Raw genomic sequence first — 14,816 nt, 5'->3', positions numbered from 1 at the left:
GGATAAACAGAGAAACTAGTATTAGCATAGACGCCATCCTTCTTTTGATGTACCAAGTACATCAGGATTTATGGGACGTGTTGCCGGTTCTGGCTGATCTAAACTATGCAGCCTAATTTTGAATTTAGGAAGTCTGTTAGTGTGTTATGTGTATGCTAGGCCAAAGAGATTTGTTTTTAGTCTACAGTAGATTTGAACTGACTGAGTGTGTCTGCTTCCCAGACAATTTTAGGAAGATTGTTCCAGAGTTTTGGTGCTAAAAAGGAAAAGGATCTACCACCAGCAGTCGATTTTGATATTCTTGGTATTACCAACTGGCCGGAGTTTTGAGATCGCAATAGACATGAAGGACTATAATGAGTTAAAAGCTTGCTCAAGTACTGCGGAGCTAAACCATTTAGTGCTTTATAAGTAATCAGCAATATTTTAAAATTTATACTACGATGTTTAATAGGCAGCCAATGCAATGTTGATAGAACCGGGCTAATATGGTCATACTTCCTGGTTCTGGTAAGAACTCGAGCTGCTGCGTTTTGGACTAGCTGAAGTTTGTTACAATCATTACAATAATCTAGCCTTGATGTCATGAACGCATGAACAAATTGTTCCGCATTTGTCAATGAGAGCATTTGGCGTAATTTAGATACATTTTTAAGATGGAAAACTGCGGTTCTACAGATACTAGACACGTGACTTTCAAATGAGAGATTGGTATCAAAGAGCACACTCAGGTTCCTAACCGACGACGAAGACTTAACAGAGCAGCCATCAAGTGTTAGAAAGTATTCTAGGCTGTTACGTGTGGAATTTTTTGTCCAATAATTAGAATCTCTGTTTTTTCAGAATTTAGTTGTTGGAAATTACAGTACTAGTCATCCAATTTTTTCCATCAGCTATGCATTCCGTTAATTTTGGGAACTGGTAAGTTTCGTGAAGTTTAAGCTTTTGAAGAAATATACAGCTGAGTATCATCAGCATAACAGTGAAAGCTAATTCCATGTTTCCTAATGATATCTCCTAATGGTATATGTACAGAGTGAATGGCAGCGGTCCTAGTACTGAGCCTTGTGGTACGCCATAATGAACTTGTGATTCGATAAGACATCTCTTCATTTACTGCTACAAACTGATAACAGTCAGATAAGTATGATTTAAACCATGCTAATGCAGTTCCACTAATGCCAACATAGTTTTCTAGTCTATTTAAAAGAATGTTGTGGTCAATTGTTTCAAATACAGCATTAAGATCGAGTAATACTAATAGAGAGACACAACCGCGATCAGATGATAAGAGCAGATCATTTGTGAGACACTTCTGAGCTTGAAGCTTTCTAAAAGTTTGAAGCATGTTTGAGAGTTTTTCTTTTCTCTTTTATCACTGAATCTTAATGAGAGATCAGATTGCCAAGAGATGGGCTCCTGATAATGCTCACAGGAAATGAATTAGCTCGACATCTTAACCAAGGCCTCTTTGAAAATCAGACTCAATTGCTTTTAGTAGCTTGTGTGCTATCACTGATAGTGTTTTGTCATGTTTGGTTACAGAGAGTAATGTAAGCAGCGTTGAAGAGGATGATGATCCAATAGATTACAACAACCTTTCTGATGAACTTCATACATGGGATGGTCCGGAAACAAGTGAGTGTAACAGCATTGATCTAGGTGAAATCAAACCAGACCTGCATCCTACTGAAATCTAAGACTGTTCAATTGAAAATAAACATTCTGATAGCATTTACTCACCCTCATACACAACATTAAATTTCCATTCAACTTTAAAACACAAAGTAATACACCAAAGGATTATTAGGAACACCTGTTCAGTTTCTCATTAATGCAATTTTCTAATCAACCAATCACATGGCAGTTGCTTCAATGCATTTAGGGGTGTGGACCTGGTCAAGACAATTTCCTGAACTCCAAACTGAATGTCAGAATGGGAAAGAAAGGTGATTTAAGCAATTTTGAGCGTGGCATGGTTGTTGGTGCCAGACGGGCCGGTCTGAGTATTTCACAATCTGCTCAATTACTGGGATTTTCACGCACAACCACTTCTAGGGTTTACAAAGAATGGTGTGAAAAGGGAAAAACATCCAGTATGCGGCAGTCCTGTGGGCGAAAATGTGTTGTAGATGCTAGAGGCCAGAGGAGAATGGGCCGACTGATTCAAGCTGATAGAAGAGCAACTTTGACTGAAATAACCACTCGTTACAACCGAGGTATGCAGCAAAGCATTTGTGAAGCCACAACACGCACAACCTTGAGGCGGATGGGCTACAACAGCAGAAGACCCCACTGGGGACCACTCATCTCCACTACAAATCGGACAAAGAGGCTACAATTTGCAAGAGCTCACCAAAATTGGACAGTTGAAGACTGGAAAAATGTTGCCCTGGTCTGATGAGTCTCGATTTCTGTTGAGACATTCAGATGATAGAGTCAGAATTTGGCGTAAACAGAATGAGAATATGGATCCACCCATGCCTTGTTACCACTGTGCAGGCTGCTGGTGATGGTGTAATGGTGTGGGGGATGTTTTCTTGGCACACTTTAGGCCCCTTACTGCCAATTGGGCATTGTTTAAATGCCACGGCCTAATCGAGCATTGTTTCTGGCCATGTCCATTCCATTATGGCCACCATGTCCCCATCCTCTGATGGCTACTTCCAGCAGGATAATGCACCATGTCACAAAGCTCAAATCATTTTAAATTGGTTTCTTGAACATGACAATGAGTTCACTGTACTAAAATGGCCCCCACAGTCACAAGATCTCAACCCAATAGAGCATCTTTGGGATGAGGTGGAACGGGAGCTTCGTGCCCTGGATGTGCATCCCACAAATCTCCATAAACTGCAAGATGCTATCCTATCAATATGGGCCAACATTTCTAAAGAATGCTTTCAGCACCTTGTTGAATCAATGCCACATAGAATTAAGGCAGTTCTGAAGGCGAAAGGGGGTCAAACACAGTATTAGTATGGTGTTCCTAATAATCCTTTAGGCGAGTATATATAAAAAGGTATATAAAGGTTTTAGAGCAACATATGCTCCCCTCCAGACAACGTCTATTTCAGGGCCTTGTGTATTTCAGCAGGACAATGCAAAACCACACACTGCAGGTATTACAAAAGCATGGTGCAGGTCTACCATTTCGTCTGAAAATGGACTGGATCAAGCTGACTACATCGAGATAAGAAACAGAAAAATATTAGTGTAGGTGCCATTCTGAGTAATAAACCAAAACAATAATGATAGCATTGCATGAATGTTCAAAAAACTAAAGATCAAATGAACTATATTGCTTTGTTGCTTCTCCAAACAACACTACCTCTTGAAATGGTGCATTTTCCAACATGGGATGCATCAACTGCAATAAAATTAAAACTAAACTACATCAATATTACATTTATATCTGTGTTACTTTTATAAGTGACTTTGCGAGAATTTGCAAAAATAAAGTAATTCAAATATATTGAAAGTTATACACTCTAAAAAATGCTGGGTTGGTTTAATCCAATTTTAGGTCAAATATGGACAAACCCAGCCGTTGGGTTACATTTTTAAATTGCATTTTTAATCCAGCGTTTGGGTTTGTCCATATTTGACCCAAAATTGAGTTAAAACAACCCAGCATTTTTAGAGTGTATAAAGCATATAATAATTCTTATAAAATGTACAAAGTTATCCTGGTAGCCGAATAAATTGAAAATACTCCATAATGTATAATCGGAGGGACATTAAGATATTATATATGATTCAAGCTAATGCTTTAGGCAAAACGCCCATCATGATCCGTCTATTGCGCATTGTGAGCTGCAATGTCTGTCAACAACAGCATGATTTCTCATTAATTAATAATAGCAGCAGAATGGGCTGAGGTTAGTGATGTCACGAAATATAAATCCTATTATCTCCACACAGAAAGAGACTGAGCACTCAGAGAGGGAAGAAGCACTGTCCAGAGAAAAAGTGTAAACGAAGCGTTTCTGTTATGTCATTAGGTTCTTTCTGACTTATGATTTACATAAGTGGGTATTCATTGCATTTAGAGTCAATTACTGCATCTGTTCCCTCTGCATCATATGGCTGTTTCCTGTGAGCACTGGACTCTCTTAGCAATGCTCTCCAGCATGTCATAGTGTTTTTCTTTTCTCTTTTATCACTGAATCTTAATGAGAGATTAAATTGTGAAGAGATGGGCTCCTGATAGTGCTCACAGGAAATTAATTAGCTCGACATCTGAACCAAGGCCTCTTTGAAAATGAGACTCAAATGCTTTTAGTAGCTTATGTGCTATCACTGATAGTGTTTTGTCATGTTTGGTTACAGAGAGTAATGTAAGCAGCGTTGAAGAGGATGATGATCCAATAGATTACAACGACCTTTCTGATGAACTTCATACATGGGAAGGTCTGGAAACAAGTGAGTATAGGGAACCTGGGATATTCCTATTAGCTCAGATACCAGGAATATAATTTTAATAAATAATCATGAAACATGATCGGGGAATCACTTACAAATTATAAAATTACTCGTAAAGGGAAAAGTTACCGACGGCCTTTGGACAGCCGAACACAACGAATTATGATCAGTTCTCCATCCGGGTCAGCGAAAATAGATTGTACTATCAATAATCAATCATAAGAATTATAATTAAATATAAATATATCAATTATGTCTATCATCATCTTAAAGGGGATTCATTTATGATCAGATCATCTGCTTGTCCAGCAAACCTGATCATTCGATCTCCATCAAACCTCACAGAATTATCCTCCTTTATAGACTTTCAAGAGAAGCTATTCCTCTATTTCTGGCCACGAGGATTAACTTTCCTGTTCTATAAAAATACCTTTTTAAGTATCAATAAATTTGTAAAGCATGTAGCTTTGGATCGTACATTATGGGACGATTGATGGATGATTGCATTGAAGGAACTAAATTGTTGGAAGGAAGTTGGTTTCTAGGTTTCATTTCAACATTGCAAAGGACACGCTAATTGCTGTACATCATATTTCATAGAATCCCTCATAAATAGCATTTTTAACAAATGGGCATGAGTGAATATGTCTGTGTTCTGTGTTTCTGTGCATTCATCCAATATATATATATCTAAATTTGGGATTAAATTCCTCCAATACAACAATCTCCATCAAAGCCTTTTCTCAAATATGTCCATGTTCTCTTAAAGGGTTAGTTCACCCAAAAATGAAAATTCTGTCAGTATTTACTCACCCTCATGTTGTTCCAACCCTGTAAGACCTTTGTTCATCTTCAGAACACAAATTAAGATATTTAAGATATTAAGATCACTCCTGCATACTAGTCCATAGGCTTCTTGAGGGAATGACTTCCTGTCCTCGAAAAGTTATTAAAGACATCGTTAAAATAGTCCAAGTGACTTCAGTGGCTCAATCTTAACTTTATCAAACGACGAGAACACTTTTGTGCGCAAAAAAACAACAAAAATAACGACTTTATGTCAACTATTTATTTATTTCTCCCTCTGCGCGAGTCAGGTTACTAGTTTAATAGCGTAAGCTTCTGTTATTGTACGTCACACACATCACACACATGACCGGCGTCGGCCAATAGTGAGCCTACGTGTGACGTAGCTCTACGCTATCACACTACGTTAATTGACTAGAGGCGCATAGAGAAGGAAGTGAATAGTTGAAATAAAGTCGTTATTTTTGTTTGTTTTTGCGCACAAAAAGTATTCCTGTCATTTGATAAAGTTAAGATTGAGCCACTGAAGTCACTTGGACTATTTTAACGATGTCTTTAATGACTTTTCGATGCAAGCAAGAGTCATTCCCTCAAGAAGCCTATGGACTAGTATGCAGGAGCGATCTTAATATCTTAAATACTGTATCTTAATTTGTGTACCGAAGATGAACGAAGGTCTTACGGGGTTGGAACAACATTAGGGTAAGTAAATACTGACAGAATTTTTATTTTTTGGTGAACTAACCCTTTAATTATTCTCTGGTGGTATTATGAGAGCTTTCACTAATGATCTTTTATGTTGATTACAGATCCTAACTGCGGTTTGCCTGCTTCATCTTACAACAATACCTTTAATCGGAGTTCTTCAACTATGCCTACTAGTAATATGCAACACAATCTCAATAGTGATTTCTAACTATTTCACATTTTGCAAAATTGGTGTCAATTCGGAAAATTCACATTTCACTTGTAAAGTTTTTGTACAGTCTGCTTACACTCCAGTCATGGCAATGTTTAGTGTTGGATCTCATGCTTACCTTTTTTCTAATAATTGTACGTTGACCTTCACTCATTGTGTTTTGTGCTCCTAACAGTTCCCTCCTTTTGTGTTGGTGGGTTTTTAAGAAAAAAGAAGCCGCAAGCACCAAAAAAGACCAATACATCATCATCAGCAGCAGCATATAGTCACAACACTACAGTAATCCCCGAAACATTTAACATCTTGGACGAGGCTGTTCTCTTCCTCAAAGGCTTGATGGTCACACGCGTCATGCCCTCGTTCTACATCTTGGTCGTCCTCATTAGTTTGCCCCTGAACGCTTTGGCCTTGGTGTCGTTCACTTGTAGGATTCGAGTGAAGAAACCAGATGTGATCTACATGTCTAACCTGGCGTGTGTGGACCTGCTCTTCACCCTGCTGCTGCCTCTGAAGATCCACTACCAGCTGAACGCTTCAGATTGGGTGTTCGGTGAGGTGGCGTGTCGTGTGCTTAGCGCTGCTTACTACTGCAACATGTACTGCTCCATACTGCTGATGATGTGCATGAGTGTGGACAGACTGCTGGCCGTGGCGCTTCCCATCGCCTCTCTAACCTGGAGGAGTGCGAGGAAAGCCACATGTGTGTGTGTGCTGGTCTGGCTGCTGGCGCTCGCTGGGACGGTGCCACTTCTCTCAATGACACAAACGGCCAAGATTAGGGATGTGGGCGTCACTTGTCATGACGTGACGTATCAAACACAGAAGTATGTGTACCTGTTCCTTATCCTATCCTGCCTCTACTACTTCTTGCCACTGGTTGTCACCTTAGTGAGCTCCTTTACCATAGTATATGTGCTTAGTGTAAAGTCCCATCGCTTACCAAAAAAAAAAAGAAGAAGAGCTGTGATTATGGTTATCACCGTGCTGATGGAGTTTGTGGTGTGTTTCGCTCCAACCAATGGCATCCTGTTGTATCACTGTGTTCTTTTAGCTACTGGAGGGGAGGGAGATTCATCATATGCTGCTTACCTGTTGGCTGTGTGTTTGGGGAGCGCAAGTGTTTTCCTGGACCCTCTACTGTATTACTATGGCTCGTCTCAGTGCAGACAGCAGATCAGATCTGTGTTTTGGTGCAGAAAGGCAAAAAAAGTGAAAACGCCATCAAACATATGAAATGCTCTCAGTACAGCTGCACAATGACAATACAATACAAAATGTACAAAATGAATTGGATATCTTTTAAAACAACTACAACAACCACTATATAATAGCTTGGAAAGTTTTCTATATTCTATTTATCTGGCAGTATTAACCGATATGAAATTAAAGGGTTAGTTCACCCAAAAATGAAAATTAAGTCATTAATTACTCACCCCCATGCTGTACCAACCCCGTAAGACCTTCGTTCGTCTTCGGAACACAAATAAAGATATTTTTGATTAAATTTGAGAGCTGTATAACTACCACATTGGCTCCTAAGGGACTGCCTCTTGACGGCCCAGAAAGTCAATGAAGAAAATGTTTAAATATCCCAAGTGACTACCGTGCCTCAACGATATGTTTATCAAGCGACGCGAATACTTTTTGTGCGAAAAAACAAACAAAAATAACGAGTTTATTCGACTATTTCTTTTCTTCCTTGTAGGCCAGAACGAGAATTCCTTAGATTTCCACGATGCATGCGCGAGATTTGCGATCTGCTTACACTACTTCAGATCGCAATTCTCGCACATGCGTCGTGGAAATCTATAAGGAAGTCTCGTTCTGGCCTACAAGGAAGTAAAGAAATAGTCGAATAAACTCGTTATTTTTGTTTGTTTTTTCGCACAAAAAGTATTCGCGTCGCTTGATAAACATATAGTTGAGCCACGGTAGTCACTTGGGATATTTAAACATTTTCTTCATTGACTTTTTGGGCCATCATGAGGCAGTCCCTTAGGAGCCAATGTGGTAGTTATACAGCTCTCAAATTTAATCAAAAATATCTTCATTTGTGTTCCGAAGACGAACGAAGGTCTTACGGGGTTGGTACAGCATGGGGGTGAGTAATTAATGACTTAATTTTCAATTTTGGGTGAACTAACCCTTTAAGTGTTGCTGTTGGTGTTCAATATCTTTATATGCACTCATATATTATTCAATTTACTTGTGCAGTACCCTTGCAAATTTTAAATTATTATTTATTTTTTATTTATTTTATTTTATTTATTATTATGTATTTATTTATTTATTTTTTACTTATATTTTTATTTAGAGCTACAGCATTGCATACAATGCAGTATGGCATTGGGTTTTACCATGTAAGTCTTAAAGGCATTACAGGAGCCCAAACAGTTTTCTGAAGTCATAATGCCAATGTGATTTTTTCAGCCTGTTCTCATCCTTTAGCGTCACATAGAATGCTATATGACAAAACGGCGCTATACTATGCGCATGGCACCCTTTATCGTTAACATAACACACGAACCCAAGGCGTCATAAATCCTTTAGCTTAATATGAGACTGCCCTATCCTACCCCACACCTAAACCTACCCATCACAGCGCATGTTATATTAACGATAACGAGTGCCGTGTGCGTAGTATAGCGCCATTTTGTCATATAGCGTTATATATGATGCTAAAGGATGAGAATGCGTTGGATTTTTTCCATTTTGTACAACTCCCATACTTTTTGAATCCAAGCGTTGTATGAGAGGGTCAGGTTCAAACTGTCTGCATGTAATACACTTCATGGCTGCAGCAAGTGAAATTTGTAGGGCATCAAATATATCTTTCCAGTAATTTCTTAATTTTGGACATGCATGATCACAAAATATGGGTGTGGTTACCAACATGCTGGCCACAATTTCCTCTGCACTTGAGCAGAATGGATTCCATTTTACAATTATCTGTGGAGTATGAACTAATTGGTGCAGATAGTCAAGTCCATATTGTGACCACTTTTTGAAACCCACATCTGTACGAGATGGTGCAAAGTCATTAAAATGAGTGCTGCAGATGAGTTTTTCTTAGACAAACCAAACTGATATTTTGTATAGTTCTCTAAATTTTGGTCCATTCAGCCATGGAGACATTTTTTAACGATACACTAAAAAGGGTAGTATTACCTAATGTTTGGGGGTCCCAGCCCACCATTTGTTTTAGGCGATTATCTTATTTTGGTAATTAGCCTTATTCTTGGCCATTTTCCTTGCCAAATTAATTTTACAATTATTTTATTCAGAAAATCAAAGATAGATTTTGGCACTTCTATAGGTAACATCAGTAATCTTGGCAGGACATTCATACGAATAGATTCAAAACGGCCAGTCATTCAATTATATTTTTAATCACTTTTTTATAGTTTGTGTCATATAACTGGTCCAAAGAGGAGGGAATAAAAATGCTTAAGTATTTAAACCCATTTTTGGGCCAATTGTTTTTAATTTGGATTTGTTTTAAAATTTGATAACATGGCCTCCATTTTATCCATATTCACTTTATATCCAGAGTAGTATCCAGACTTGAGAATTAACTTTTTTAAATATGGAATTGTTGTCTCAGGTTCAAAGTAGGACATCATCGGTGTATAACGATAGCTTATGTTCCTCTCCTCCAATTACAATTCCCTTAATTGCACTGCCGTCCCGAATGAGTTGAGCAAGGGGTTCGATGCTGGTAGCAAACAGCAAAGGCGACAATGGACAACCTTGTCTGCATCCACGTTCTAATGCTTCCAGATTTACAACCATTTACTCTGACTGAGGCGAGAGGGTTTGTGTTATCCAGTTGAGTGTTTGAACCTTCTTAATGAAATTGGGGCCAAATTTAAACCTTTTAACTGCCAAGAGACTCACTCTTTTTAAATAATGGCAGAAACATACAAAATATTTCACAATGAATCAGTGGTGACTAGACCTGCATTATATGACTGACAGGCAAGAACGTTTTGAACTAAAAATATCACAACTGAAACTACTGCAGAAACAAAGACACCTATATCTTTGATGCTCTTGAGGTATGCTAAAACATTCCAAAAAATAATTTCAAAGTGAACTATCCCTTTAATGAGAGCGGAAAAAACTTTAAAGAGCTAGTTTCTATAGAATTTATTTATATATCTCTGTCAGGTCTTGGGCTTTTATTATTCTTCAACATATTTAAGCAGTGGTAGCTGGAATGTCGTTAATTGAAATCTCCTTAATAATATTCAGGTGCTACTGTATATTGTGCAATTACATTGAAAAAAATTTTAATAAAAGCAGGTCTGTCCTCATTTGGTGCATACATGTTCATAAGTGAAACGTTAATGCCATCTGGAGCCATTTACTACAATGAATTTTCCCTGTCATAAGGATATTATAAGGAGTCTTTGCAAAAGTACATAAAGGGAAGTTGTGGCTAGAGAGATTTTGGTTAGAGAGTTGGACTTGTAACCCATCATGGGTTCAAACTAAGTACGGGCAGGAAATGTAAGTGGGAGTGAATGGACAGTACTCTCCTCTACTCTCATTACCCACAACTGAGGTGCCCTTGAGCAAGTCGCCTAACCCTCAATTGCTCCCCGGGCGCCACAGAACTGGCTGCCCACTGCCCGAGTTTGTATCCAATACTCACTGCTGTGTGTGTGCACTTAAATGGATCAAATGTATAAAACTTCTGAGTATGGGATACCATACTTGACTAAACATCATGTCACTTTCACTTTCATATATACATATAATGTATGTCACCCATTTCCATATATTAATAAATATAATAATAAATAAAACGTGTAATAGTCAATCATTTGACTGAAGCATTTGATCATTGGTTTTACATATTTTGAAATATGATTGGTTTTATCAATTTAAAATGATTCAAGTTGTGTGACATGGTGCATTATCCTGCTGGAAGTAGCCATCAAAGGATGGACATGGTCAAAAACAAGGCTCAGGTAGGCTGTGGCATTTAAAAGATGCCCAATTGGCACTAAGGGGCCTAAAGTGTGCCAAGAAAACATCACTACACATCATTACACCACCAACACCAGCCTGAACAGTGGTAACAAGGCATGATGGATTCATGTTCTCATTCTGTTTACGCCAAATTCTCTACCATCTGAATGTCTAAACAGAAATCGAGACTCATCAGACCAGGCAACATTTTTCCAGTCTTCAACTGTCCAATTTTGGTGAGCTCTTGCAAATTGTTGCCTCTTCTTCCTATTTGTAGTGGAGATGAGTGGTACCCAGTGGGGTCTTCTGCTGGTGTAGCCCATCCGCCTCAAGGTTGTGCGTGTTGTGGCTTCACAAATGCTTTGCTGCACCTTGGTTGTAACGAGTGGTTATTTCAGATAACATGGCCCATTCTCCTGGCATTTTCACCCACAGGACTGCAGCATACTAGATGTTTTTCACACCATTCTTTGTAAACGGTTGTGTGTGAAAATCCCAGTAACTGAGCAGGTTGTGAAATACTCAGACCGGCCCTTATGTCACCAACAAACAAAAACATCAAAATTGCTTAAATGACCTTTCTTTCCCATTCTGACATTCAGTTTGTAGTTCAGGAGATTGTCTTGACCAGGACCACACTCCTAAATTCATTGAAGCACTGCCATGTGATTGGTTGATTAGATAATTGCATTAATGAGAAATTGAACAGGTGTTCCTATAATCCTGTGAGTGTATATAGAGTGCACAGTCGATATCAATGGGAAACATGTTTCGTCAATCACAGGCACAAATTTTATCAGTAGGTTTTTATAATGCAAATTAGTAGATCTGTAAATCAGTTGTGCCCCTTCTTTGAAAGTATTCGGATTTCCCACACACTGACAGAACGTTTATTAATTGCATTATATTTTTTAAAAATTATTACAAATTGGACCCTGTCTCTTCATGTTCCAATCCTTTTTTTTTTATGAATTCATGAATATTGCTTTCTATTAAAGACATACTTGTATTCATGGAAATGCCCACATATCAGTGAACTTATACACTGTAAAAAAGAATATGCTTTTTATCTAATCAAATAAAATTGTGGCAGCAGATTACAAGCAATATTATTAAATTTAACAAATTAGAATTGAGTAATAATTAATCAAATTAATTCCTTAAAAGTTAACCATTTAAAATGAGTAAAAATTACAACAACAACCAAAAAAAAAAAAAAGAAGAAGAAGTCATCATTATGGTGATCGGTGTTTGTTTTAAAATTATGGTTTTCTCCTTCTGATTCTGCTTGTTAACATCAGGTGTCTTCAATGTTGGCAATATAAAATAAAGAGTTTTTAATTAATATTTGACGTCTGTCAAACTTTAATGTGTAAACTAGTGTAAACTCAATTTAAATGGTTAACTTTTAAGGAATAATTTGATTAATTATTACTCAATTCTAATTTGTTAAATTTCCTTAATAATATTGCTTGTAATCTGTTGCCACAGTTCTGTTGATTAGATAAAGCATATTCATTTTTACAGTGTACATAAACATAATTGCACAAAATAAGGTCAACAACCACTTTACTTGTTGGGGGTTGGAGTTTGAGTATAGGGTTTGGGCCAAAATACCGATCCTGGAGCCCTCTCGTGAAATACATATTAATGACTATAAAGGAAGAAAACATGAATATACGATTTATTTAATAATAATAATAATAATAATAATAATAATAATAATAAAATTGAATAAATTCAAATAGGCTACGATTAATTTCAAATACACTACATGCTGAAGACAAACACCTTTCAGAGATGTACTTCATGTGCTTACTTCTGAGTTACATTTAGAATGTAGAGATAGTACTTGACATTACGAGCAGTTATTGTTGTTTGCAATTACTATAAAACGTTACTATTATCCAAAAACGCACAGAGGGTGTGAATGTGCAGATCAATTCAAGACCTCCCAAAACGACCATATCCCACTTTATTAATGGATTCTCAAACAGACAATCATCATCAGCATCAAGTTTCAAGATCACTTGGGCTCTCACAGCTCTTACTGCCCAACCAACTGCATCACTGTGTGATCTGAGTGCATTGGTTCAGACCGCAAGACCCTAAAATGCATTTACTCTCCCATTATTGTTTCCTGTGTGTATAACAGAAGTGCTTAATGTTGCTTACAGTGTGTGTCTATAAAGTATTCCTTGTGCTTGCTGTAATTTGGTTTGCAGAATTATTTGGACAACAATTTTCTATTGTTATATATTGTTATACTCTCAGAAATAGATGGACTGAGCCAATTTGCAGAGCAGAACATGTTTTGAAATATGATAGAGCTTTAAGAGACATACCCCAAACCAATCAACATCTATATTTTTCAGTGATGTCACCACAATTTAAAGTGCATCCTGGCATCTTCTTCACACAGATGAGATCACTCAGTTAATAAGTGAAGGACAAACACTGTACAGCCGTGTCAACGTTAAAAACTGCGGACTAATCAGCTAATCAGAAATCATGGTGGACGTACATGAATTTTCTTCATTTACAGATCAGAGTAGATTCAATGGTAAGTAACAGCGATTTCATGATTCAATTTAATTCATATTTATTTGTAGAATGCTTTTCACAATAAATATCATTCTGAAGTAAGCTTTACAGAAAATGTCTAAAGTCTACATTACAATTTAGCACGGAGCACATTCCGTTAATCAACTCAATTCAAGTCAAGTGTATTTATATAGCGCTTTTCACAATATAGATTGCATCTTCACTTGCAGCTATCAAATATTAGTAACATAATAACAATGTTCATTTCTTAGTGGAAAAATATCCACTAAGAGTTTGGTAGAGCTGATCAATGGTATTAATGATTGGTTAATTAATTTCAATATCACCAATTGAGCAAGCCAAAGGCAACAGTGGCAAGGGACTGAAAAACTCCATCAAATGACCTAAAGCTGTCCTAAAACTCCATCAGGTGACCTAAAGCGGTCCTAAAACTTTATCAAGTGACCTAAAGCTGTCCTAAAACTCCATCAGGTGAGCCAATGAAGAAAAAAAAAACTATATGGTAACCCAGGCTCAGTCAGGGCCAGTTCTCCTCTGGTGTTCATGAACTAGCAGAACACGAAATCCAGAAGGAGGAGTTGGCTCCAGATCAGACTCCTCCCACCTTACAGATCCCTAAACCTACCCATCTCCGCCCCCTGATCCCTAACCCCACCCCTAATCCTACCAATCTCCACCCCTTAGATCTGGATCCAACTCCACCCCCTGGATCCCGTGTACTGCAATGAGGTGCTACTGCGTTTTAAACCATATCCTGTCATTTTCACTCAAAAGATATTACTCATGAGTGAAGAAAAGCACTGTCTATCATCATTTATGTTAAAATGGTGAAATACTTAAGAGTAAGAATCTCATCTCATCTGTATTCATGGAGAACATAAATTACTTTCTTTCAGTTAATCAGACATTCGATGGATTAAATGGTAAGTACATCAGCGATCTTATGAGTGTTGTGACTTTAAGTTGTGTCTAGCTGATGTGATGAATTGAAATGTATGTGTGTATTAGGTAATGTGCAACAGCTGTTTATGAGACTGAAATCTGTTTTTGGCATGGGTTTGTTTTGCACGAAAGTCAGTCAATTAAAGCATTGATTTGTGTTTTGGTTACAGATGCTGGCCAC

General features: G+C 37.7%; 1 protein-coding gene across 1 annotated transcript; it reads left to right on the top strand.

The window, feature by feature from the left end:
- Positions 1-4,334: 4,334 nt before the first annotated feature.
- LOC120491513 (proteinase-activated receptor 1-like) lies at positions 4,335-7,532 on the top strand. Its single transcript, XM_039689404.2, has 3 exons — positions 4,335-4,425; positions 6,042-6,113; positions 6,327-7,532. The coding sequence occupies exons 2-3, from the start codon at positions 6,104-6,106 to the stop codon at positions 7,382-7,384; spliced, it is 1,068 nt and encodes a 355-aa protein (XP_039545338.2). The 5' UTR covers positions 4,335-4,425; positions 6,042-6,103; the 3' UTR covers positions 7,385-7,532.
- The last annotated feature ends 7,284 nt before the right edge of the window (positions 7,533-14,816 follow it).

The sequence above is a fragment of the Pimephales promelas genome, chromosome 19 (assembly GCF_988280905.1).
Source record: "Pimephales promelas chromosome 19, fPimPro1.hap1.1, whole genome shotgun sequence".
NCBI classification, from domain to species: domain Eukaryota; kingdom Metazoa; phylum Chordata; class Actinopteri; order Cypriniformes; family Leuciscidae; genus Pimephales; species Pimephales promelas.
The sequence above is the reverse complement of the archived record's forward strand: the minus strand, read 5'-3'. Positions and strand labels throughout refer to the sequence as shown.